Below are 26,051 nucleotides of genomic sequence, written 5' to 3'. Positions count from 1 at the left end.
AAGGTACTATCACTCAGGCACACTCCTATCTCTCCTGTCAGAGACAGTGGCCAGTGATCATTTTAACACACTCCAGCCACATAGAACTTGCCAGTGTTTAGCCAATGTTTGCTGTTGGCATTGCCATTATGTCACAGATCACAGAATATTTTGAGTTGAAAGGGACCCACAAAGATCATCAAGTCCAGCTGTTAAGTGAATGGGCCATACACAGTTTGAACTGTGGTGATATGAGCACCATGCTCAGACCAACTGAGCCAGTCTTAGGGTGTGGCTCATGAAAGAGCTGAACAGACAGTTGTGCCTTATGATTTATTACAGGCAGTTGAACACCAGTACCACATCTACAATCACTGGTGTACTAAACTTTGTGGAACTGATAGCTCAAATTAGGAGAGCACACTACCCATGGAGGACAGCTCAAATTGCAGGAGACCCCCCTGGAAACATGGGAAGCAGCAACAGCAGTGGACAAGCACTTCATAAAGTAGAAGTTGAGATTCCTCCTGAAGAATGCCAAGGCCTAACACCACGAAAGACCAAAGAAATATTCACTATTCAACTCAACCACATTTAAAGAGATGGAACAGAGAGATTCTGAGTGGGAAAAAGGAATTTCGTCATTAGTCCGAGTGATTAAACAACTTGAGCCACTAAGGGGTAACCTGTTCAGGCTAATGCTGCTGAGCCTCATACTGTTTTTTCTATCCAGGAATGATATCAGTAATGATTCCAGCACACCCCCACTGAGGATCAAGTTAACCATCGAAGGACAGCTTATCCTTATTGCAGGAGCAATCGCTGCCAGCAGGAAGAAAATTTGGTTCACATATTAACAAGTTCAACCCACAGGGTAGAGTCACTTCTTTTGTTTAAGCTAGTAAGTATGGTAACTTAGTACATGCATTCTACATCACATATGCTTTTCAGTTGTAAGTGCACTTAATTGAACATGACCAGGGATTTTACCCATTACCCAAATTAGATAACACTTCCAATATTATGTCCAAGGATTGCTCCCACCAAAAAGGTGCCATGATAGAGAGGTAGAGAGGTCTTGGCTGGCCTTTACCTCCCCTGTGCAGCCTCTCATCAGCACCGCAAACACTGGGGCTACATGCTTTCTTTCCTACAGAAGAGGACTCTCATTCTCATCCAGAAGCCCATCATTCAAATGTGGATACCACCTCTGATATTATATATGCCCAAAGATGACTCTCATACAAAAGCTGCGAGATCAGAAAGCTTTTGCTGATCTTTACACCGCTAGGGCAGCATGTAACTTGCACCTAAACCACTGGGGCTATGTGCTTTCCTTCCCATGGTAAAGCATAATGACTGAACCTTCCAATCAGATAAGTCTCACTTCTAATACCCTTCCCCAATTCCTGTGGCCTCCCTGCCCCTCTCCCACTTTCTACTTTTCCTTTCCATTGTCCTACTACCCCTTTTTTATGTTCCCACAAATTTCTACTTTCTTTTCCCCCCTTCCACGGCCTCCCTCCACTAACCACTAATCCCACTAATCCCTTTCCCCAGAGTTCCTTCATAATACCAGAGGGAGTGAGACTGGGAGGGAAAGAAAAGAATGTTTCCCTAAAGTAACCATCTTTTTCCTAAAAGTTAATAATTCCTATTTTGGAGTTTCCAACAGGCACACCACCACGTACACTACCTTGTACAGAGCCAGTCACAGCCAACAACACTGCCACAGGTGGCAGAGAACCAGTCCCTGCTGAAGGAACCTTCTCATGACTCAGTTTCCAGACAAACTGTACTAAGAAAACCCAGCAACCGTCCTGCCACCTGTAAGAAAATATATTTGGACACTGGGGACTCAGAATTGGTTGCATTTTGAAAATTGTCCTATGGGTGCTTTAGATTGTTTTTGTCATTTTCTGTTGATTCAGTTGATCCTTCAGAGAAGCTTTCTTAATAATATCAAAACAGGGAGTTGTGGAGACCCTGGAGGTATCCCCTGGGTTGGGGAAACAGAAGAATGTTCCCTCAAAAAGCCGGTAAGACTCCATTGTCTCCTTCCCTCACGCCCCTGAGCCACTCCCTCCCTATTCCCTGATTGGCCCTTATCTTTGTACTGCCCCGAGACCAGAGTGACCCCAGGCCTCTGGGGAGAGAGAAACCTGGACCCCCTATGTGTGTGTGTGCCTGGGACCCGAACATGTTACCATGTGGCTGAATTAAACATCTGTGGATGCCATGCACAGGCCCTTTTTGCTTCTTTACCCTGGACTTTCCTAGCAGCTATTCAGGCTGCAACCCTGCAGCTGTGCCAGGTCACCAAAGGCATCGGCAGGGATGGCCGAGGGCGAGTTCTGTGACAGGCAGAGCGAGCGCAAGGCACTGAGGCCCTGGAAGAAGCGTTGTGGGATCACACACATCCCCTGTGGCTGCTGCGCCTGCAGCTTCAGCTCAAAGAGGCTGTGCAGGGAGCGGAAAGGTGGCAGCTGCCGCAGGTGTGGGCTCAGGCAGTGCAGCGCATTGGCTGCAGCTCCAGCATGCCCAGGGTCACCTGCACCGGCTGGAATGCAGCCACGCTCACCTCCAGCAGCGGCTGCAGGCCAGGGAAAGCTGGCAAAGCCGCAGGAGGCCCTGGAATGCCACGGCTGCCGAGTGCCGCAGGTTGTTCCCACCCAGGCCAAGGGCCTGCAGGCGGTGACAGAATGACCCACTCAGTAGATGAGGAAGGGCGGTGGATGTATATTTATAGACATCAGTAACGCCTTTGACACTGGAGAAGCTTGTGGATTGGACAGGGGAACTGTTTGCTGGATGAGAAACTGGCTGATGCCCAAGCCCAGAGAGTGGTGGGGAATGGAACTAAATCCAGCTGGGGCTAGTGTAGCAGGACATGTTCCCTGCCACAAGAGCTTGCTAACTGGTGAAATAAATCACTAAAGACCACTTGTCTTGTGGTTATTTGGGTGCCATGGAAGCAGCACTTGTAGCTGACAATAAACACCTGGCTGTGGAAGCAAGATTGTGGAAAGATAAGTTGGAATTTCTGACAGACACCTTACTTCACAATCTATGAAAGCTACACCAAACTTTCACAAAGTAGAAGTTTCTGCACATTCTCTGGTAATGAGTAGGGCTTTTCGCCCAAAGTTGGGATGCTGGTTTTGTGGTTCCTCTCTTGAGGGTTGAGTGAAAAGACTCTGTGCACACTCTTGCCAGTTTGGTGGTAAGTTACATTGACTCCTAATCTATACTATTTCTTTCCTAGCTTTGATATAGGTACCTTAATGTTGTGCACTGTTTTACATAATCTACTAGTAGTTCTTCTGTTTTATACCATGTAATAAGTAACTCTGTTCAAGACCTTTTGTCTATTATCTCCTGTCTATTCAAGAAATAACTAATTTCATAACAGACCTGATCTGCCACTCTTAGAACTTGTGAGCCAGAGTGCTTTAGGTGCAGGCCACCTAATTCAAGCTGTACCCAAAATTCTTAGCCTAAGACAGGGCTTGTCTGAAGCTCCCACTCTATCCATAACACCCAATTACTTGTGGGTGATCCCAGGAATCAGTGCTGAGTCCAGTCCTGTTCCACATCTTTATTGATGATCTGGATGAGGGGATCAAGTGGAAGTCAAACTAAGTTCACAAATGACACCAACTTGTGTGGGAGTGTGGAGCTGCTGGAGGGCAGAAAGGCTCTGCAGAGGGATCAGGACAGGCTGGATCAAGAGGCTGAACCTGTCTTCTCCCCCATTGGGATGCCTGTTGGGTAGGAATCATGCCCCAGGTGCCTCCACCTGAGGGACTAGAAAGGGCTGGAGCAGTTCTTGAGGGACTCCCCCCACCCCAGCCCATCTCCCCCAGGAACTTTTTCATCAGGTTTTCTCTTGCTGTTTCTTCCTGAAGCATGAGTGATGGAGCAGCCTGGGGGGCACCTGGGGTCAGCCAAGGTTTCCTACCCCAAACCTCCCCCAGTTTTAGAATCCCAGGCTGGTTTGGGTTAGAAGGGACTTCAAAGGTCATCTCCATCCACCCCCTGCCATGGGCAGGGACATCTTCCACTATCCCAGGTTGCTCCAAGCCATGTCCAACCTGGCCTTGTACACTTCCAGGGATGGAGCAGCTGCAGCTTCTCTGGACAAGCTGTGCCAGGGTCTCACCACCCTCACAGGGAGGAATTTCTTCCCGATAATCCCATCTAATCTTGCCCTCTGGAAGGTGAAAACCCTCACCCTCCATCCTGTCCCCTGACAAAGACCCTCCCCAGCTCTCCTGGAGGCCCCTTTCTATATTATATTTTATCTCACTATTAGATTTATACCTACATACATATCAGCCCAAAAAGTGGCTCAGGCAGTCCATGACTAGTTGTGGCCACCTGGGGTAGCCCCTGTTGGGGGGTGCAGGGGGGTTGCTGAGGGTTTGGGCAGATCTATGGGTTATTTTAGAGAGCCTCAGGAGGTTTTAGAGGGAGGTTTGGGAGGGTCCTGAGGGGGGAGCTAATGGAGCATTTTGAGGGATGCTGAGTGTGTTTGGGATCTACCGGGGAGTCTGTAGTGGATGGAGGGGGGTCTCTGGGGTTTTGTATACTCCAGGTCCCCAAAGTCCTCTCAACCTGTTCTTCATCTGACAGGATTTTCTCCACCTGTCAGGGAAGTTCACTACACAGACTCTGTTCCTGATTCCCATGAAATTTTGATGCACGCAACATGCAGGAATGCTTTTCCTGCAATTTCCCTTGGCACAAGAGGGACCACGGGAGTGACACGAAAAAGTGCGGAGGCCTGTCCATCCTCCACATCGGCAATTGCAGTTTTGATTCAAATTTTAATTAAAGGCTGAAGTGTCGCTGATACTGCGACAGAGTCATGGTCTTTCTCAACATTGTTGTCATCACGCCAGTTCCCAGGAGACACTCGAGGGGCGCTTGGAGGCCAGCGGGGGGGTGCTTGCGGGATCATTAAAGGGTCTGGAGGGGCACTTAGGGGGCGGGGAGGCAGTTGGAGAGCACTTGGGGGTCCGAGGGGACACACAGGAGGCATTTGGGGGGCAAGTAGGGGTCGGTGGCCGGGCGGACTTCGGGACCCTGAGGGGCACTTGAGGGTCAGGAGAGGGAAACTGGGGGTACGTACGGGGCCCCGGGGCGCACTCACGGTTCAGGGAAGCACTTGGGGAGCAGCTGGGACGGCGTTAGGGGACAGCCCCGGTCCGGTGGGACTCTTCGGGGACCGCGGGGCATGACGGGAACCGCAGTCCCGGCTCTATCGGCGTCCTACGGGGCCCCGCGGTCTTTCGGGAGTTGTAGTCCAGGAAGTGAGTAAATTGGCGCGAAACCAGCGGCCAATGGGAGGCGGGGGGGGGGGCATGAGGGACTTTTGGGGGCTCAGGGGGAGCTTCTGACGCCCCCATGACCCCCACAGCGCCCTCAGGGGCGGAGGGACACCAGAACCCCCCGGCGCCACGTCGGCCGTGTGAATGTGACGAAGACAGGTGAGTCCCACTCCCACGGTTTGGGGATTCCCTGCCCTGAAATGTTCAACAAACCCCCAGGCGCCCCTATAGACTTCCTAGTCCCCATAGACCTCCCAACGCTGTCCTGGGCCCCCCAAAACATCCCACAGACCCCCGGACCGTTAAAGACCCCCCAAAGCCCTACCTGGACCCCCAATACCTTTCACAGATTTTCCTCAACACTCCCAGAGTATCTCCCAAAAATCCCACAGACCGCTTCTGGATGCCCTATAGATACCCAGTGTGCCCCTAACCACTCTCGATTTCCTGCACTCCCCATACACCCCCCTGTTATGTTTGCCCAATTATCCCTTCATAGAAAAAACCAAACAATATTTAAGATAGCAGCAATTTTAATTGAATAATTTAGAGAATATATATTAACAATATAATTTGATTAAAATAAGGGATAATTTGGTTCAGATAATAGCGCATAAGCAAAAGATAACCGCGGGGTATGGAGTGCAGGGCTCTTGGACCCCGGCCACCTCACGTACGAGCTTGCCAAGGGAAGATTCACCCCTTATAAGCCAGGTGTCAATGCCATCTCCTCCCATTTTCGATTCATCACACTTCTATCTCCGCCCTCATCACCACCTTTACGGCATGCTCCATCACTCGTTTTGGTGGTTGCACAAGTCTTTGGGGGTCGTCATGATGAAGGCCTCTCCTCTTCCTCTTTTGTCCTTTAGTTCACCTTTGGGTTACACATGCGCACCAAGCCAATACAATGTAAGCCAAAACTAACATTCTACTATATTTTAGCATCAAAGCAATAAATCTCTTATAATTAACACTTTCCTGGGACCCAACCAGATTTTCCCTTCTTTTTGTTAATTTTGGTAACCGTTATCTCTTGCTATTTCCTCCTATCCTGAACATCTGCAGGGAAGGGGGATGGTAAAGCCCCTCCTCTCATTTTTCTTATTGTCATTTCAACTTTTTAACTGTTTTATTATTTCCAAATATTGATTACTGTATCCATATTTATTACTGTTTCAATTTTATAAGCACGAATCATACCTATTTACCACACCCCCAAATCCTTTCTGAAATAAACAACGCAGGAGATCTTTCTCCTTTTTAAGGCCTTTATTCTAAATCAGCTTGGCTGGGGAGAACCACATGCCACTGCTGCGACCAGGAGGGGTATGGAGGAGAAGAATGAAGAGTGCAGCTGTGTCTGCTAGTATGCGGGCAGAGCTGGGTTTTTTATCTTCAAGAGAACACCAGGAGATTCCCGTTTGTCCATTTGACATTTGAGGTCCTCTTTCTAGCCGACATCTTAGGTTAGGGTGAAAGGTAAAAAGGATCTTAGCAGACACTGGATTCAGTTCCTCACCTCTAGACATACTTAGATCTCTTAATTCCACGGTGGCTCATTGTTTTAGGGGTTTTTCCAGCTAGATTTGGTGAGGTGTCTCCAGATTTGCATACCTGCCCGATGTCACTTCCTCCTCACAGTCCTGGCTGCCATTTTCCAGGAGGCAGCAGGGTGATACTCGATGAAGAGGGATTTCTAACCATCAACAACAGATAATTAAAGAAAAACTATTAACAACAGGTAATTACAACATGAAATTATTAACAACAAATAGTTAAAACTCCAACTTAGCAGCAATTGGTTTAACCTGTTAACTCTGCAACCTTTTTTAAAAAAAATGGACAACTTTTCTACTCATAACACCTTCCTCAGCCTCTGAGACCCTCCAAACACCCTAAAGACCCTCACAGACCCCCTAGAGACACCCAGCACCCCAACAACAGCCGCTTTTGAGCCCCCAGAAGCCCTCAAATGCTCTTGGGGAAATTTGGAGGGAGAGGGGATTGGGGGCAATCCCAAAGGTGGGGGAGGTAAGGGAGGGAGTTTTGGGGGTCTCCCTACCTCCCTGGTGCAATTTTGGAGTGTCATTGCCTTATTGGCCCATCATGGGCTGGAGGTGCCCAGGTGGGCATTCCAAGAGGGTCTCTTGGGGGCCCTCCAAGAGGGCCCTGGGGGAGGGAAGGGAGAGCAAATGGGGAGTTAGGGGGACCTGGAGGAGGCGCAGGGGCAGACCTCTGAGATTTGGGAGTGGGGATGTCTTACCAAAGGCTTCCCCTTACGGCCCGGTGGTGGCATCACAGCATCCAGAGGAGGAGGAAGTCCCCAAGAGGGCCTGGGTGGGCTGCATGTCACGGGGGGTGGCAGTCCCACAAGTGTTACCCCAGCCCCACAAGGGACTTCCTGAGCCAGAAGTGTCTCCCCAACCCACAAATGTCCCCTCAGCCCCTCAAGTGGCCGCTGACCCACAACTGCCCCCCCGCCCCACAAGTGACCGCCCGGCCCACAAATGACCACCTGGCCCAAAAGGGCGCATCCAGGCCCATCAGTGACTCCTCTGACCCACAAATGCCCCCCAGCCCCACAGAGGTGCCTCATGACCCTGAGTAGCCCCCAGCCTTCAAGTGACTCCCCTGTGATGGTGTTCACAGGGGTCTCAGGTTGAGGGAAGAAACAAGGATTTGACTCTATGTTTCAGAAGGCTTGATTTATTATTTTATTACATATATGTTGAAGATTGCATGTAAGATGTTTTCCATTACCATCTGTATGGCTGATTACCTTGTCAAGTGAGCAGTTTGCCTTATCTCTCTCTTTGAATGACCACATTCACACCTTCCTCGGGAGGGGACCTCTGCTGATAACAGACTATTGAATATCAGTGCATGACTGATAAGAACTATAACATCCCATTGTGAGATGCTCCGCCCAGAGGGAGGAGCCAAGCACTGCCACCCCGATATAGTCTGAGATTATGAAATTGCAACTCGGCTTTTTCTCCACGGGATTCCCCGGAAGAACAGCAGCTGCCTTTTCCTCCTGGATCTTCAGAAGAAGACTCCATCCTTCTCTACAAAACCTCCTTGCTCCAACAGAACCACACCTGATACTTCAGAGGACTGCAGCCACATTTTCAATCGGACTGCCACCAACACCCTGACCAACAGGGTGTCAGGTTGAGTTCTGACTCTGTCAGTGTTGTTCCAGTAGACTGCATTGTTTATTTTATTCTTTTTATTTCTTCCCTATTAAAGAACTGTTATTTCCAGCTCCCATATCTCTGCCTGAGAGCCCCTTAATTTAAAATTATAGCAATTCGGAGGGGTGGGGAGGGTTTACATTCTCCATTTCAGAAGAAGCTCCTGCCTTCCTTAGCAGACTCCTGTCTTTCCAAGCCAAGACAGATTTTGGTGCCCAACGTGCGGCACAAGGGCACAGAAACAAAAAGGGAATAACAGTTCTTGAGTAATCTAACTTTTGTGTGTGGCTATAGAAACCTCATTAAGCGACACCATGTGGTCCAACTTGCCCTGGTTTGGGTGGCACGTGATTGTGGCTGTATTTCTCCCATTTATAGGCCCTTATCTAAACATGGGTCCTATAACCAAGGCTACCGTGTCTGTTATCCGGTTTGTTTTATGAGTGAATAAGGTGAGGAATTCATGGATTTTTAACTTCCTCTGGAAAGCAGGCACATAGATTCACAGCTACCACACATTAAGTGTATGTTTTTGGGGTTACTTTAATAATGGCACCTGCTGTAAGGAAATGACACCAGGTGAAATCTTCTCCCAACCCTTTAGCCATTTCTTTAGGTCTGCCCCACCAGTTTTTGAAGGGTTCAAATCCACTCTAAATATTAATGATATCATACAGTGGCTGGTGTTGCTTATAGGCCTGTTCTATTTAGCATTTAGAGAGAAGGGGAGACTTACCTAGATAACTACCATGACACGTACCCCAGAACCTAATACGCCACCAGAGTCTAGAGACGCTGCTGCCCCAGAGCCTGACCCTGCCCCACAGCCCACCCCAGATGTGAACTACCCAGATTGGGTGGGGGGTTTGGTGAAAGAGATACATGAGATGGGCCAGATGCTGAAAGAATACACCTCCCCAGCTGGCGAGAAGCCCTCCCCCCGCCTTGAAGAGGGAGAATCTAATAGTGCAGCAGCAGAGCCCACAGATGTTACAACTGGCCAGGCTCCAGCCGACTTGCAAAGGCAATCACAGCCAGCAGCAGTTGCCCCTGTAGAAACAAGGAGATCTAAGATGAAAGCAGAGCACCCAGATAGGGGAGGGCCCTCACAAGCCACAGGGGAGCCAGAAGTTGCGATCATCACCGAGTCCCTGACGTACGAAAGTCTCCGTAATCTGCACAAAGACATTGTACGACGGAGACGTGAGGCTTATACAACCTGGCTACTTTGGGTCTGGGATCTTATGGGTACAGGCGTCCAGCTAGATGGTGGTGAGGCAAAGAATTTGGGACCCTTGACCCAAGACTCAGGTATCAATCAGATTTTTGTAAGGGAGCCAAGGTCCCTTTCCCTCTGAGAGCGGCTTTTAATAAGTGTCAGAGAGAGTTTTGTTCACAGGGAAAGAATGCAAGAGCACCACCATAGAATGCGCTGGAAGACTCTTGAGGAAGGGATCCAACAGCTGAGAGAAGTGGCAGTATTGGAGGTACTCTTTGGGAGGGATGGACAGCATGATAATGACCCCGACAAAGTCAGGTGCACAGGGCAAATGTTGTGGAGCCTGGCAAATCTAGGGCCATCCCAATACATCACCTTTATTGCAACAATTAATGCTGACACCAACCGAGAGACAGTGGGTTCTGTGGCCAACAAGCTTAAGAATTATGAAAGTATGATCAATGGCCCGATGCAGGCTCATGTCTCTGCTGTGGTCCAAGAACTCAGAGAAGAGATGAAGGAGATGATGAGGAGGAACAGTTCCCATATGGCACCAGTGCGAGTCACAGGCCCCAGAGTCAGAGCCCAACGTTCCCCAGCTACAGAAAGAAGGTACACCCCACGGGCTGACCTGTGTTTTTTCTGCGTGACCATGAAGAAGACATGGGAAAGTGGGATAGAAAACCCACTTCTGTTCTGGCAGCACAGGTGCGTCAGCTCAAGGAGGGAAACACTAATCAAGGGAACTCCAGTAAAGTGAGGGTAGCCTCAACCTCCCATGACCGAGCTGCTGAGTATGATCTGTCAGACCCCCTAGAAGGCACCTCTACCCATGTATACCCAGGGTTAGAGGGGCCCTGCCTCTAGCCAGGGGGAGGCACGGGAAAACCGGATTTTCTGGATGGTGTGGATCCGATGGCCTAGCACATCAGAACCACGAAAGTACAATGCCTTAGTTGATACTAGTGCGCAGTGTACCCTAATACCATCGGGACATGTGGGGGCAGAACCTGTTTCCATTGCCAGGATGACGGGGGGTCACAGCAATTGACCCTGTTAGAAGCCGAGATGAGCCTGACTGGGAAAGAGTGGAAAAAACATCCTATTGTGACTGGCCCAGAGGCCCCGTGTATTCTGGGCATAGATTTCCTCCGGAATGGCTATTACAAAGACCCAAAAGGACTCAGATGGGCTTTTGGCATAGCTGCTGTAGAGGCAGAAAACATCAAGTAGTTGAACACTTTGCCTGGACTATCAGAAAGCCCATCTGCAGTAGGTCTCCTGAAGGTGGAAGAGCAACGAGTGCCAATTGCCACCTCGACAGTGTACCGCCGGCAGTATCGGACGAATTGAGATGCTGTGATCCCCATCCACAAAATGATCCGTGAGCTGGAGAGCCAAGAGGTGGTCAGCAAGACTCACTCACCCTTCAACAGTCCCATCTGGCCTGTGTGCAAGTCTGACAAAGAATAGAGATTGACTGTAGACTATCGTGGCTTGAATGAAGTGACTCCACCGCTGAGCGCTGCTGTGCCAGACATACTGGAGCTCCAGTACGAGCTGGAGTCCAAAGCAGCAAAGTAGTATGCCACTATAGACATTGCCAACGCATTTTTCTCCATTCCTTTAGCAGCAGAATGCAAGCCTCAGTTTGCTTTCACCTGGAGGGGCGTGCAGTACACCTAGAACCGACTGCCCCAAGGGTGGAAGCACAGTCCCACCATCTGCCATAGACTGATCCAGACTGCACTGGAAAAGGGTGAGGCTCCAGAGCACTTGCAGTACATCGATGACATCATTGTGTGGGGAAACATGGCAATGGAAGTATTTGAGAAAGGAGAGAGGATCATCAGGATTCTGCTAGAAGCCGGCTTCGCTATCAAGAAGAGCAAAGTCAAGGGACCTGCCCGAGAGATCCAGTTCCTGGGAGTGAGGTGGCAAGACGGACGACATCAGATTCCTACTGAGGTCATCAACAAAATCACGGCGATGTCTCCACCAACTAGCAAGAAGGAAATGCAAGCTTTCCTGGGTGCCATAGGTTTTTCGAGGATGCACATTCCCGAATACAGTCAGATTGTGAGCCCTCTTTACCTGCTCACCCGCAAGAAGAACGAGTTCCACTAAGGCCCAGAGCAGCAACAAGCCTTTGCCCAAATCAAGCAAGAAATCGCTCATGCAGTAGCCCTTGGCCCAGTCAGGACAGGACCAGAGGTGAAGAACGTGCTCTACTCTGCAGCCGGGAACCATGGCTTGTCCTGGAGCCTTTGGCAGAAGGTGCCTGGGGAGACTTGAGGCCGACCACTGGGATTTTGGAGTTGAAGTTACAGAGGGTCCGAAGCCAACTACACTCCCACAGAGAAGGAAATCTTGGCTGCCTATGAAGGAGTCCAGGCTGCCTTAGAGGTGATTGGCACAGAAACACAACTCCTCCTGGCACCCCGACTACCGGTGCTAGGGTGGATGTTTAAAGGGAAGGTTCCCACCACCCACCACGCCACTGACACTACATGGAGTAAGTGGATTGCTCTTATCACACAGCGCGCCCGTATTGGAAACCCGAATCGCCCTGGGATTCTGGAAATAATTACAAACTGGCCGGAAGGTGAGAACTTTGATCTGACTGACGAAGAGGAACAAGAACCAGTAACACGGGCTGAAGAAGCTCCTCCATATAACCAGCTGCCCCCAGAGGAAACATGCTATGCCCTTTTCACTGACGGTTCCTGTCGCATCGTAGGGATGAACCGGAAGTGGAAAGCAGCCATATGGAGCCCCACACGACAAGTTGCACAAGCTACCGAAGGAGAAGGTGGATCAAGCCAGCTTGCTGAACTCAAAGCTGTTCAGCTGGCCCTGGACATTGCTGAGAGAGAGAAGTGGCCAAAGCTCTACCTTTACACTGATTCATGGATGGTAGCCAACGCACTGTGGGGATGGCTGGAAAGGTGGAAAAAGGCCAACTGGCAGCGTAGGGGAAAACTGATCTGGGCTGCTGATGAATGGAAAGACATTGCCGCTCAGTTAGAGAAGCTACCTGTGAAAGTTCATCATGTTGATGCCCATGTCCCCAAGAGTCGGGCTAATGAGGAACACCGAAACAACGAGCAGGTAGATCTGGCAGCAAAAATAGAGGTGTCAAAGATAGACTTGGATTGGCAACATAAGGGGGAGTTGTTCTTAGCTCGGTGGGGCCATGATGCCTCAGGTCATCAGGGTAGAGATGCCACCTATAAGTGGATCACGAGACCGAGGGGTGGATCTAACCATGGACAGCATTTCTCAGGTTATCCATGACTGTGAGACGTGCGCTGCCATCAAGCAGGCCAAGCGAGTGAAGCCGCTCTGGTACGGTGGGCGGTGGTCCAAGTACAAGTATGGGGAGGCCTGGCAGATTGACTACATCACACTGCCCCGGACATGCCAAGGCAAGCGCTACGTGCTGACCATGTTGGAAGCCACCACTGGATGGTTGGAGACCCACCCTGTGCCTCATGCCACTGCCAGGAATACCATCCTGGGCCTGGAAAAGCAAATCCTGTGGAGACATGGCACCCCTGAGAGAATTGAGTCAGATAATGGGACTCATTTCAAGAATGGCCTTATCAACACCTGGGCCAGGGAACATGGCATTGAATGGATATATCATATCCCCTACCATGCACCAGCTGCCGGGAAAGTTGAACGGTGCAATGGACTACTTAAAACTACCCTGAAAGCACTCGGGGGGGGGACTTTTAGAAATTGGGAAATGAACCTAGCAAAAGCCACCTGGATGGTCAACACCAGAGGGTCCATAAATCGAGCTGGTCCTGCCCAGTCTGAACCACTGCACACAGTGGATGGAGATAAAGTCCCTGTTGTGCACGTGAAAGGTATTTTGGGAAAGACTGTTTGGATTACTCCCACCTCAGGCAAAGATAAACCCATCAGTGGAATTGTTTTTGCTCAAGGACCTGGTTGCCCTTGGTGGGTAATGCAGAAAGATGGAGAAAGCCGTTGTGTACCACAGGGAAACCGAGTTTTAAGTGAGGACTGTGTGTAAGGTTTGGGTTTTGGGGTTTTTTTTTGTGATGCAGATGGAAATAGGAAAAGGGGTGGATAATGTTGAAGATTGCATGTAAGATGTTTTCCATTACCATCTGTATGGCTGATTACCTTGTCAAGTGAGCAGTTTGCCTTATCTCTCTCTTTGAATGACCACATTCACACCTTCCTCGGGAGGGGACCTCTGCTGATAACAGGCTATTGAATATCAGTGCATGACTGATAAGAACTATAACATCCCATTGTGAGATGCTCCGCCCAGAGGGAGGAGCCAAGCACTGCAACCCGATATATCTGAGATTTTGAAATTCAATCGGTTTTTCTCCACGAGATTCCCCAGAGGAACAGCAGCTGCCTTTTCCTCCTGGATCTTCAGAGGAAGACTACATCCTTCTCTACAGAACCCCCTTGCTCCAACAGAACCACACCTGATACTTCAGAGGACTGCAGCCACATTTTCAATCGGACTGCCACCAGCACCCTGACCAACAGGGTGTCAGGTTGAGTTCTGACTCTGTCAGTGTTGTTCCAGTGGACTGCATTGTTTATTTTATTCTTTTTATTTCTTCCCTATTAAAGAACTGTTATTTCCTGCTCCCATATCTTTGCCTGAGAGCCCCTTAATTTAAAATTATAGCAATTCGGAGGGGTGGGGAGGGTTTACATTCTCAATTTCAGGGGAGGCTCCTGCCTTCCTTAGCAGACTCCTGTCTTCCCAAACCAAGACACCAAGTTTCCAAGAGTTCTTCCAGAAAGAACCACAACCTCCTCAGAGAAGGGAACCATGCTGTTGTCAAAGGCACTTGGAGTCAGAGAACAGTGCCCTGAACTCACTGTGCCAAAATAATATTGCAATATGGTTAAGAAAATTGTTAGAGAGATGCCTCTGCCCCAATTAAGGTGCTAACGAGACCAAATCCAAAATGGATTTTATTAAACAGTAAATGTGAGGTAGAGAGGAAGAGGGAAAGAAAGAGAAAAGGGCGAGAGCAAGGCAGAGACAGGGACAGAGACCTCCCCTGGAGCAGGGCAAGTGTGACATTGTCCCCTGTGTGCGTGCCCTTCCCGGGGTGGGGGTCTTACACTGAGCCAGTTTGGGTAGGGGCGTGGTGTTCACCCCCTGAGCAGGGATTACCCCACTGTTTCAGGTTGCAGTGTAAGATGTAACCAAATGCATGTTTGCAATCACCATCTTCATCAACTGTTATAAACAGGCGGGCCAGTGTTCTTTATCTCTTGCATGCCTCTAGCCTGATAAGGCCCTCCAGGGGAGATATCTGCTGTGAATGGACCATTGAGTATCACTGCAGGACTGATAAAATTCCATCATCCCATTGTGGGATGCTCCGCCCAGGGGGAGGAACCAAGCATTCCTACCTGGATATAAGATGAGGCTGGCAACACCAGGAGCAGCTTGCCTACTGGATTCCCAGAGGACAAGAGCTCGAGAACCACCACTGGACCTCCAGAGGAAGACCAGACCCTTCTGCAGGATCACTGCTTTGACAGAATCACGTTCATCACTCCAACAGGACTGCAGCCACCATTTAATGGGACTGCTGCTACCAGCCTGACCAGCAGGGTGTCAGGTTATATCCTGGCTCTGTCAGTTTTAAGGCAGTGTTTCTGTATCATTGCCTTGACCTTAATTTTCTTATAAATTGCAATTCTGGCTTAGACCCTCCCCCAGGTTTGGCTTCAAACCAGTACAAAACTCAATGTACTCATCCCTTGTTTTCCTCTCAGAACAGAATTTCCCATTCCCAAAACTTGGCCGGATGGAGGAGGAGACTGCAAGAAAGAGGAAGATGCCCCAGGACACCCAGGCAGGAGAGGAGGAAGTCAGTGCCCCTTTTGCCCTCTCTCCTGTTCCATCACCCAGCCCAGCACGGCCCCCGGCTGCAGGACAACCCTGCTGCCAAAGCTGTCCTGCTGGGGATGCACTGAGGGGATCTTCTTCCCCTTCCCTCTGGCACGGAGGCAAATCCCATCCTCTCCTTGTCCTTTCTCCCCCAGACGAGGAGTTGAGGATGGAGACCAGGGAGGACAAATCCCCAGGCCAGTACCTCATGGAGGAGGCCATTTTGAGTGACTCCACAGTGCAGAATTCCAACTGGGAGGAAAATCCCTGGAGCTTCCACAGGAGGAGGGGCTCCAAACCCAGCCCAGGGTGCTCTGAGGAGGAAAGACCCACCCTGAGCCAGGAAGGAGGACAGAGCTTCAGCCAGTGCTTAGAGCTGGTGGTCCATGAGCAGCTTCATGATGGGGAGAAGCACCACAAGTGCATGGAGTGTGGGAAGAGCAGCACCCTGATCAGCTACCAGATGATCCACACCGGGGAACGACCCTATGAATGTAGGGAATGTGGGAAGAGCTTCAGGCAGAAGTCCCTCTTGATCTGCCACCAGAGGACCCACACCAGGGAACGGCCCTATGAATGTGGGGAATGCAGGAGGAGCTTCAGGCTGAAGTCCCTCTTGATCTGCCACCAGGGGATCCACACTGGGGAAAGGCCATACAAGTGCCCTGAGTGCCAGAAGAGGTTTCACACCAGCTCTGATTTCCTCCTGCACCAGCGGATTCACACCGAGGAAAGGCCCTTCAGCTACCCTGAGTGTGGGAAGGGCTTCAACCGCAACTTCAACCTCATCAAGCACTGGTGCATCCACACTGGGGAGAGGCTCTACAAGTGTCCCCAGTGTCAGAAGAAGTTTCGGACCAGCTCCAATCTCCTCCAGCACCAGCAGATTCACTCAGAGGAGAGGCCCTTCCTCTGCCCTGAGTGCGGGAAGGGCTTCAAGGCACAACTCCACCCTCATCACCCACCTGCGCATCCACACTGGGGAGAGGCCCTACGAGTGTCCCTAGTGTGGGAAGAGCTTCCCCCAGAGCTCCACCTTGAACAGACACCAACAGCGGCACTGGTAAGAGAAGGCCTGCTAATGCCCCAAGTGCAGAAGGATTTTTGTGCACTGCCACAACTTCATCCATCATTGGAGGTCCTACATTGGTAAGAGCCCTGGTGATCCATGTTCCTTGTGATCCATGCTGGGCAGACACCTGTCCCTTTTCCTGTCCCTGCCAATGACATGATGTGTGATGGAAGAACATAAGGGTCTGGCCCCAGCCGTGTCATAACATTCACTCCCACCTCAGGTCATTGCCAGGCGCAGGAAAGGGACTCTCCCTCTCTCTCTCTCCCTGAGGAGAAGGGTGTCCTTTCCAGGAAGGGGAAATTGTGGCCAGGCAGACCCAGTGAGTTGTGTTTTAGTTTTCGCAGTAAAGAGTTTTATTTATCCCTTCTGTTATCAATATTGTTTCTGTTCTGTTTGTTCCTTATCTCTTTGCTGTTCCCAATAAATTGTTCTTATCCCAGCCCAGGATCTTTGCCTTTTGTGCTTTCCATGGGAGATGGGAGGGCAGCGAGGGCAGCGCGGTTTTAGCAGGAGCAGGAAATTGAGGAATCCCATTCCTGAACCCCGGCTCGTGGAAACCGAGCATCCCAGCTGGTGCCAGCCCTGGTGGCCATGGCAACAGCCTTGGGAGTGGGCCCCTGGCTGGGGCTGTGGGAACCTCTTCCCTCTGGTGCCCAGGGACAGGAGTGGAGGGAACGGCTGCAGCTGAGTCGGGGCAGGCTCAGCTTGGATGTCAGGAAAAGGTTTTTGCCCAGAGGCTGCTGGGGCCCTGCCCAGGCTCCCCAGGGAAGGGTCCCAGCTCCAGGGCTCTTTGATCTCCAGCAGCGTTTGGACAGCGCTGCCAGGCCCAGGCTGGCATTGTTGGGCTGTCCTGTGCAGGGCCAGCAGTTGGACTGGAGGATCCTGATGGATCACTCCCAGCTCAACCAATTCTGTGCTTCTGGGATCCCATGAGCCTGGGGATGGGGCTGCCAATGGTTGCCATGGCAACGGGCTCTGGCTGCAGCCCTGAGCTGGTGTCCATGGCAACCACCCCTGGCATGGGGTCTCCATGGAGCTGCCAAGGGACTGAGCATAGCAACAGGGATCTGGTGATGGTTGCCATGGAAACTGACCATCGCAACAGGGTCCTGGTGATGGTTGCCTGCTAAGGATCAGATTTGTCACAGGCCCTCTGAGGGGTTCCATGATGACTTTCCAAGAGTCTCCAGGCTATTCCAGAGCTGGAATGTCACAGGAAGAGACAGGGGCTCCATGGAGACCTCCCAGGGGTTTCTGGGGATGCTAAAGAGCCCTGTGGTCAGAGGCAGTCACAGCCATTCCTTGGTGACATCCCAGGGGACCTTGGGCTGCAAAGGCACCGATCTGTCACAGGCACTCACGGGGGCTCCATGGTGACATCCCAGGAGTCCCCAGGCTGCCAAAGAGCCGGGATGTGCCAGACACTCACAGGTGTTCCTGTCACGGGCAGAGTGGGAGCTTCAGGCAAAAGCTTGTTTTCTTTATTGGAGAAACTCCTGCTGAGTCATGAGGTGGAGAAATGACACCCAGCAGCCACCATGGATCCTCAAACCCCTGCAGGGCCTCTAGACTTCTAAAATTCCTTCAAAGAGAGGAGACTGGGAGTGGCTGGATCCAATCCCAGCCCCAGAATTTGTCAAAGGTGTAAAAGATTGAACAGGTGGAATTCAACTTTAACACAATTTGTCCCACAGGATTAATGACAGAATACCAGATTAATTTATATAAATATGTCTCTGGCTTATTCTGATTATGATCAGACAGAAAGATCTTAGCCATAGTAATTTACTCCACAGTTCAGGAGCTGTAACAATTATTAGAATATAGTGCTCTAGGCAGCATATTTGAAGTCAGCAGGGCCTTGCTGGAGTTGTTGGAGCCTCCTGCTCCAGCAGGAACTGCCTTTCCTGTGCCATGAGCAGGGCAGGTCCCGCTGCAGGAAAAGCCCCAGGCCAGCCCCAGCACAGGGAAGGCCTCGGGCACAAGGGCAGAGTGCCGTGCTGGGAGCTGTGCCAGGGACAGCCTGAGGCACCAAAGGCACCTTGGCAGCAGCAGCTGCTTGCAGGCCATGGCCAGAAGCCTCCCTTGGCAGCCCGGCCTGGTGGCCACCACTGCAGAGCTGCTGCCTCAGGGCTCATTCCTGGCTGGGCTCTGAAAAGCCACTGCTGCTCCAGGAGCCTGACTGGGAAGCCATTGGCCCCAGCACCTCGGGGACAAGATATTAATGACAAAACTCTTCATGCCAGTAGAGACAAGGCGGGGCAGAGGAAATGGGAGAGCCAGGCCCAGGGGACAGGGCTGCCATGGTGGTGGCTGTGAGGTCACTGCCCCTGCAGCAGCCTGGCTGCCCTCAGCAGACATTCTGGCCAGAAGCATTGTGAGGGCACTCAGCACATCAGAGAACCCACACTACAGGAATTCTGTCCTTGGGGAGGGCAAGGGGTTTCACTAGGTCAGGTTGGACAAAGCTTCTGCTCTTGGACAATTCCTGGGATGGGGCATCCAATTCAACTGGAAAAACAGTTGCAGTTTCATGCCACTTTCATAATTGTAAAATATTTCCTCTTCTAACAAATGTAAATCTGCCCTCATTCAGTTTAGAGGTATTGACCCTTGTTTTGTCACTGCAAGATTTGGGAGAAATAACATTGATCACTATTTTTCCATTTTCACGGACCTTGGAGAGGACCCAAAAATCTCCCAAGATGGGGTTTGGAGGCCTCATCACAAAACCAGCAGGGATAGTCTGCAAGCTCTGGGCTCAGTGGTGTGGAGACTGAGGACAGAACAGGAATAACCTGGGAGGGATGGAAGGGTGGTTTCAGAGAGGCTGGAGCTTTTCTTCATCGTGGGAATGAACCTGAAGAAGACATAATAGCACCAAAGGCAGCTGGGGAGGTCCAGACTGCACACCAGGAGAAAGCAATTTCCCTGCCAGGGCAGGGCTGTGGTGCAGCACGTCCCCCAGCAGGAGCCTGGAGTAGCCCAAGGCTTTGTGTGGGCAGGCAGAGGCAGGCAGGAGGCAGAGCTGTCAGCAAAGGAAGGGGCCAGCCAGGTGGGGCAGCCGGGGGATGCCGACAGCCTGCAGGGACAGAGGCGCAGGTTTGCTCAGCACCAGAGACACCTTTCCCTTGCTTGTCGCCACCTGTCATCACTGCCACCAGTGTTCTGCTCTACCTGGAACCTGGGCACACTTTCTCAGTCTATGTATGAGAAACTTCAGTGTTTCAACCTCACTTTGAGTTCTTGAGAAGTTCTTTGAGCCCTCTCTGAGGGACTGAGTCTGATGCAAAGAGCACCAAAGCCCCAGAGGGTCATTAAAGTCCTGGTGCTGTGTCTGTGCTGCTGAGCTGGGCCGGGCTCCTGGCCCAGAGGCAGCTCCTGGCAAGGGCAGCGCTGCAGAGAGACAGCTCTGGCCAGGAGCAGCTCCTGTGCACAGCCCAGCAGGGCTGGGGCACTGCCAGGGCCCCTCAGGGACACCAGCAGGGCACAGACTGAGCTCACAGGGGCTCAGCACTGGCAGGGGCTGTGGCATGTCCCAGAGGGGGCTGTGTCACAGCAGCACCTCTGTGGCTGTGTCCTAGAGGCACAGAGCAGCTGTGATGTCAGCAAGGGGCTGTGTGACAGCACAGAGTGGGTGTGTGAGGTCACAGATTGGGCTATGACATCACAGAGTTTGTTGTGTGAGGTCATTGAGCAGCTACAGCATCATAGAGGGAACTGTGTGACATCACAGAGCAGGCTGTGACATCATGGCATGGCTGTATGACATCATAGAGCGGGCTGTGAGGTCAAAGTGTGTGCTGTGACATTACAGAGTGGCAATATGACATCACAGAGAGGGTTGTGTGACATCACTGAGGGGGTTGTGACATCACAGAGGTGTCTGTGACATCATAGATTAGGGTGTGAGGCCATAGAGCAGACTCTGCCATCATAGAGGGTGGCTCTGTGACATGAGGGAGTGGGTTGAGACATCACTGGGTGGTTGTGTAACATCATAGAGCAGCCTGTGACATCACAGAACAAACTGTGACATCGCAGTGTGACTCTTTGACATCAGAGTCTTCTGTGACATCACAGAGCAGCTGTGTAACATCACAGGGGACTGTGTGACATCATAGGAGGCAATGTGACATCACAGGGGACTGTGTGACATCACAGAGATGGCTGTGTGACATAACACGGGGGCTGTGTGAGGTCACTGGGGAGGTCACTCTGCCCCGGCCCCCTCACAGCTCCCCCCAGAGCAGTCCAACCCTGCTCGTGCACAGCGGGGTCCCCTGTCCCCCCGGGTCCCCCCGCCCCCGGCCCCGCAGCCTCCCCCAGAGGATGTTCCACGAGATCGACCCCAGAGCCTGACACGGGGACGGGGGGCCGGGGCCCTGGGGGTGGCACAGGGGGACAGGGACCCCCCGGCAGCGTCCCCGTGTCCCCCAGGGCCGGAACCTGGGCCAGGGCTCCTTCACCCTGTTATGAAGGAGGGCTTGAGAGCGCTGAAAAAATCCCCAGCACGGGATCAGCAAAAACCAGATTGAATATTAAGTGACAGCAGCACAGAGTTCCTTGGCAAGAGTCACTCTGCTCCTGACTGGACACTTCAGGCACACCAAGAAAACAAAGCAGCAACAAAACCAAACAAAATCCAGGCAATCAAACCAGAAATGAACTGAGAACTGTCCCTGTGTGTGTGTGGGTGACACAAGGACAGTGACAGCAAGGATGAAAGGAATATGACCCAAAAGCTTAACAGAGCTCAAACTTAACAGGAGTTACCTTATACCTTAACCTTAAATGATACCTTCAATTTCACAATTTAGCAAAAAACAGCATTTAGCAGGATTTAATCTAACTTATAACATATGACTTTGCAATAACAGAGGATTAATATTTAACAGTATTTAACTCAGCTTATAACTTATATTAAAAAAACAACTTAGGAAAATAACAACTCTTAGCAGTGTTTAACTTCACTTAGACCTTGTGACTTAACCTTACCTACAGGCATTGTAGGTAAGGTTAAGTCATCCTGGCCGCACTTGGCATCAACAGCTTTCTTTGGCAGTGGGAGAATAGGGATGTTGTGCCCCTGAGGGAACAAAAACAGTTCCCAGGGCTGCTCCTAAAGGAACCAGGAGCTGGTTGGGCAGCAGCATTGCCTGGAGCAGACAGTGTTTGTGATGAGCTGCAGAGGAGCTGAGCCCAGGGGCTGTTGGCCAAGGCCGAGGCCCAAGGAGCATTTCTCAGCTGTCAGGGCAGCCTGAGAAGGGGAGGGGGGAATGCAGCAGCACAGGGCCCATGGAACCAAGGGACCAGTGTGACACTGTGGGGCCCTGTGACACCAAGGGACCAGTGTGGCACTGTGGGCCCTGTGAGACCAAGGGACCAGTGTGGCACTGTGGGCCCTGTGAGACCAAGGGACCATTGTGACACTGTGGGGCCCTGTGAGACCAAGGGACCATTGTGACACTAGGGGGACTCATGGAATCATGGAGAGCACTGTGACATTGCTGGGCCTCATGGAACCAAGGGGACTGCAATGACACTGCATAGCTCCATGGAATGTAGGGATCATTGTGACACTGTGAGGCCCCATCAAACCAATGGTCCATTGCGACACCACGGGGCCTCATGGAACTGTGGAGACCATTGTGGCACTTTGGGGTATCATGGAACCAAGGGGCCATTGTGACACTGGGAGACCGCATGGTCTCACAATGGTGCCAAGGGTCCACTGTGACATTGCAAGGCCTCATGGAACCATGGGGACCATGGGGAGACCATTAGGACACTTCACAGCCTCATGGCACCAAGGAGATCATTGTGACAGTGAGGGGACTCATGGAATCACAGAGACCATTGTGGTACTATGTCGGCTAATGGAATTGGCAAAGCATTGTGACACTGTAAGGCCTCATGGAACCAGTGAGACCATTGTGACCCTGGGGGTCCCCACAGAACCAAGAGGACCATTGTGATACTGTGGGGCCTGGTGAAACTGCAGGGCTGCATGGAACCAAAGGTCCAGAGTGATATTGCAGGGCCTCGTGACATCAGTGGTCCATTGTGACACTGTGGAGCCAAAGGAGACCATTGTGACACTGCAGGGCTGCATGGAACCGAGGGGCCATGGTGACATTGGGGAATCCCAATCAACCAAGGGTTCATTGTGACACTCCAGGGCTGCATGGAACCAAAGCTCCAGGGTGACACAGAAGGGGCCACCAGTCATCAATGGTCCATTGTGGCACTGTGGAGCCAAAGGACACCATTGTGACACTGCAAACCCCCAGGGTCCAAAGGTCCATTGTGACATTCCAGGGCTCATGGAACAGAGGAGTCCTGTGACATTGTGGGGCCTGTGGAACCATGGAGACCATTGTGACACTGCAAGGCCTCATGGCATCATTGGGACCATTGTGACACTGCAGGGCCTTCTGGAACCTAGAAGTCATTGTGACACTCTGGGACCCCATTGAACCAAGGGTCCATTGTGACACTGCTGGACCCCATGGAATCAAAGTACCACTGGGACACAGCGGGGCCCCATGGAACCAAGAGGACGATGGTGATACTGCAGGACCTCATAAAAGCAATGGAACACGGAACAGGTCTGACTGGTCTGGCCTCCCGTTGGCTGTCTGACTGGTCCAAATGACCCTGGAATGTTGAGGGTCTCTTCTCATGTGCTATTGAAACACTGGGACTCTGTGCTTTCCTTCCCAATGGAAAAGAACTCTCCTTCTCTGTCAGGCACCCATGGCCAGAATTGGGATTTCACCTCCAAATTTCCTTATATCCAGGGATTGTTCCCATAGGAATATTGCCAGGACAAGTCTGTCTTGCATTGGTTTTACAAGGGTCACCTCCCATCTGCCCCAAAACATTGGGGAAGGCTCTGCGCTTTCCTTCCCATGGGAAAGAACTGTCCTTCTTCTCCAGGCATCCATGGATGAGATTGGGCTTCCACCTCCAAAATTCCCTACATCCAAAGATAGCTCCCAGACAAAATATGTCATTTCTGACAAGTCTGGATGGCCTTGGCCTAGTGAGGCTCTCACCTGCCTTCCAAACACTGGAGCTCTGTGCTTTCTTTCCTATGGAAAAGAACTGCCCTTCTTGGCCAGGTTGGGATTTCAACCAGAATTGGGATTTCACCTCCAACAATGCCTGTTGTGAAAGACTGAAGGAGATTGTTGGCTCAAAGTATTTTGTGTTTGGGGGAGGAAGGTCCAGCCTTGCCCTGCCCTGGAACCCTTGCCCTGCCCTGGAACCCTTGCCCTGCCCTGGCCTGGAACCCCAATCCCCCCAGAGCCTCTATCCCAGCCCAGCAGTGTCTGCCAGTCCCCGGCACAGCACAGGCAATGCTCCACAGCCACCTCTGCAGCCCCCAGCCCAGCTCCTGAGGGACCAAATGAGCCCAAGTCCCACCTGGGGGAAGGGCCCAAGAAGACCAAGGAGTACTGACCACAATTCCCTTGGGGTAGGATTCCTACATGACCCCAGCACTGCACTTACATCTCCAGTGTTGCCTTCCAGTAAAAACAGGGGAAGGAAAACTCTGTGTGCCTCATGGTATTTTAGAGCGTTTAAAACTCACTAAGTCACCCATCTTAAGAGGTGAGGTGCATCTGGAATTACTGGGATAGAGAAGTAGTGCAACATGGGAAAGAGGAGCATAGAAATAAATAGAGGAAAACATCTCGGATTGTTTCTTTCATTTTCATTTCCCTTCTGGGAAGCTGTTTCAGTTTTCGGAATCTTCTCCTGTCTGCTCTTCTCAAGAGCCTCTCCTGGAGAGCAAGGTCGAGCTGCTGTCACAAGATTTGCCACCAGCTGAGCTTCTTCTTTTCCACACTGCACAGTGTGTGCAGCCCGACTTTTTGCAGCAAAGCAGGACAAATGTATGGAGAACTTTACATGTCCTTTCTTTCCTGGTGGCTGGGATTGTGCGGCACCGGGAAATTCCTCATCTGGGCACTGGTGCTGCCAGCGAACACCGGATCTTGGCATTGCCAATGACGGTAGCAGGGAATTGCCAGATTTTGGCTTTCTTTGCCAGAAAATTGCTGGACTTGGCTCTGCCAGAGCAGGGAAATATCCAGATCTGAGCACTGGCAGTGGCAGCAAACACCAGGTCTGGGCACCTGTATTGGCATCAGGAAAGTTGCCGGGTTTTGGCTTTCTGTGCCAGCAAATTGCTGCACTTGGGCTGTGCCAGCACTGGGAAATTTCCGGATCTGGGCACTTGCGCAGCAAACACCAGATCTGGGTGGTGTGTTGTAGTGTGTTTTTATACTTTGTAATACTTTGTAATAGTTTTGTTTTTGAATCCCCGTATTTTTCCCAAATGGTTCATCCCAGATGGTACCCCCCTCCCTTTACCTGTGTAATCCCTTTCCCTTGCTGAGATCATCCCCAAATCCCCACCCTGGCTCTCTGTCAATCACTCAGCATCCCATCCCCTCCATCTAGAGGCTTCGGTCCAGGATGTCGAGTGATTAGCCAGAGGCCAGGGGTCAGCCCCCCAAGCCTTGCCCCATATGCTGTCCTAAATGTCTATCCCCCAGTACCCATCCCTCAGGGTCACTTATTGGTCAGTAAAATGTTATCTACTTTCGGTTTCCACCTCCCTTTAAATGTAACCTTGGCACATCTCCCGGGGCTCTCGGCAGGAGCCCCCTGAGGTGTAGGGGCTCCTTTGGGACTCCTAGAATAAAACCTTGGATTAACCCCTGCTAAGAGTCGGCCCTTTAACTTCTACCGATGTCTCTGGTGTCTCTTCTGCTGCAAAGGCGACCAGCCCAGCTGCCCTCAGTGCCCTCGGGGCACGGGAGAGTGTCTCCCCGCTGTCGGCCGTGTCGGGGCTGCCCCCGGTGTCTGCCGACTCGGGACTGGCCGAGGGTTCCTGAGAGGCTCCCAGAGAGACAGAGACAGTGGTGCTGGTGGCAGCGCCAGGAAGCTGCCGGGTTTGGGCTTTTTTGCCAGAAAATTGCTGCATTTGGGTTGTGCCAGCACTGGGAAATTGCCAGATGTGGGCACTGGCAGTGCCAGCGCACACCAGATCTTGGTGGGGAATGTGCTGCCACTGGGAAATTGCCAAATGTGAACTTTCTGTGCCAGCAAACTGCTGGAATTAGGCTGTGCAGGCATCTGAAAAATTCCGGATCTGGGCACTGGCGGTGTCAGCAAACACGAGATCGGAGTAGTGTAGGCACCAGGTATTTGCCTGGTTTTGGCTTTCTTTGCCAGCAAATTGCTGCACTTGGGCTGTGGTGGCACCGGGAAATGTCCAGATCTGGGCATGGGCGGTGCCATCAAACACCAGGTCTGGGCA

The 26,051-nt window shown here is 51.4% G+C and overlaps 1 protein-coding gene across 1 annotated transcript; it reads left to right on the top strand.

Annotated features, from left to right (window-relative positions):
- The first annotated feature begins 16,063 nt into the window (after positions 1–16,063).
- On the top strand, positions 16,064–25,626 carry LOC115916023 (zinc finger protein 551-like). Its single transcript, XM_030969730.1, has 2 exons — positions 16,064–16,579; positions 25,510–25,626. The coding sequence occupies exons 1-2, from the start codon at positions 16,064–16,066 to the stop codon at positions 25,624–25,626; spliced, it is 633 nt and encodes a 210-aa protein (XP_030825590.1).
- Positions 25,627–26,051: the final 425 nt, after the last annotated feature.

The sequence above is a fragment of the Camarhynchus parvulus genome, unplaced genomic scaffold (assembly GCF_901933205.1).
Source record: "Camarhynchus parvulus unplaced genomic scaffold, STF_HiC, whole genome shotgun sequence".
Classification (NCBI taxonomy): domain Eukaryota; kingdom Metazoa; phylum Chordata; class Aves; order Passeriformes; family Thraupidae; genus Camarhynchus; species Camarhynchus parvulus.
Note: the sequence above shows the minus strand (reverse complement) of the source record. Positions and strands in the feature narration are given on the sequence as shown.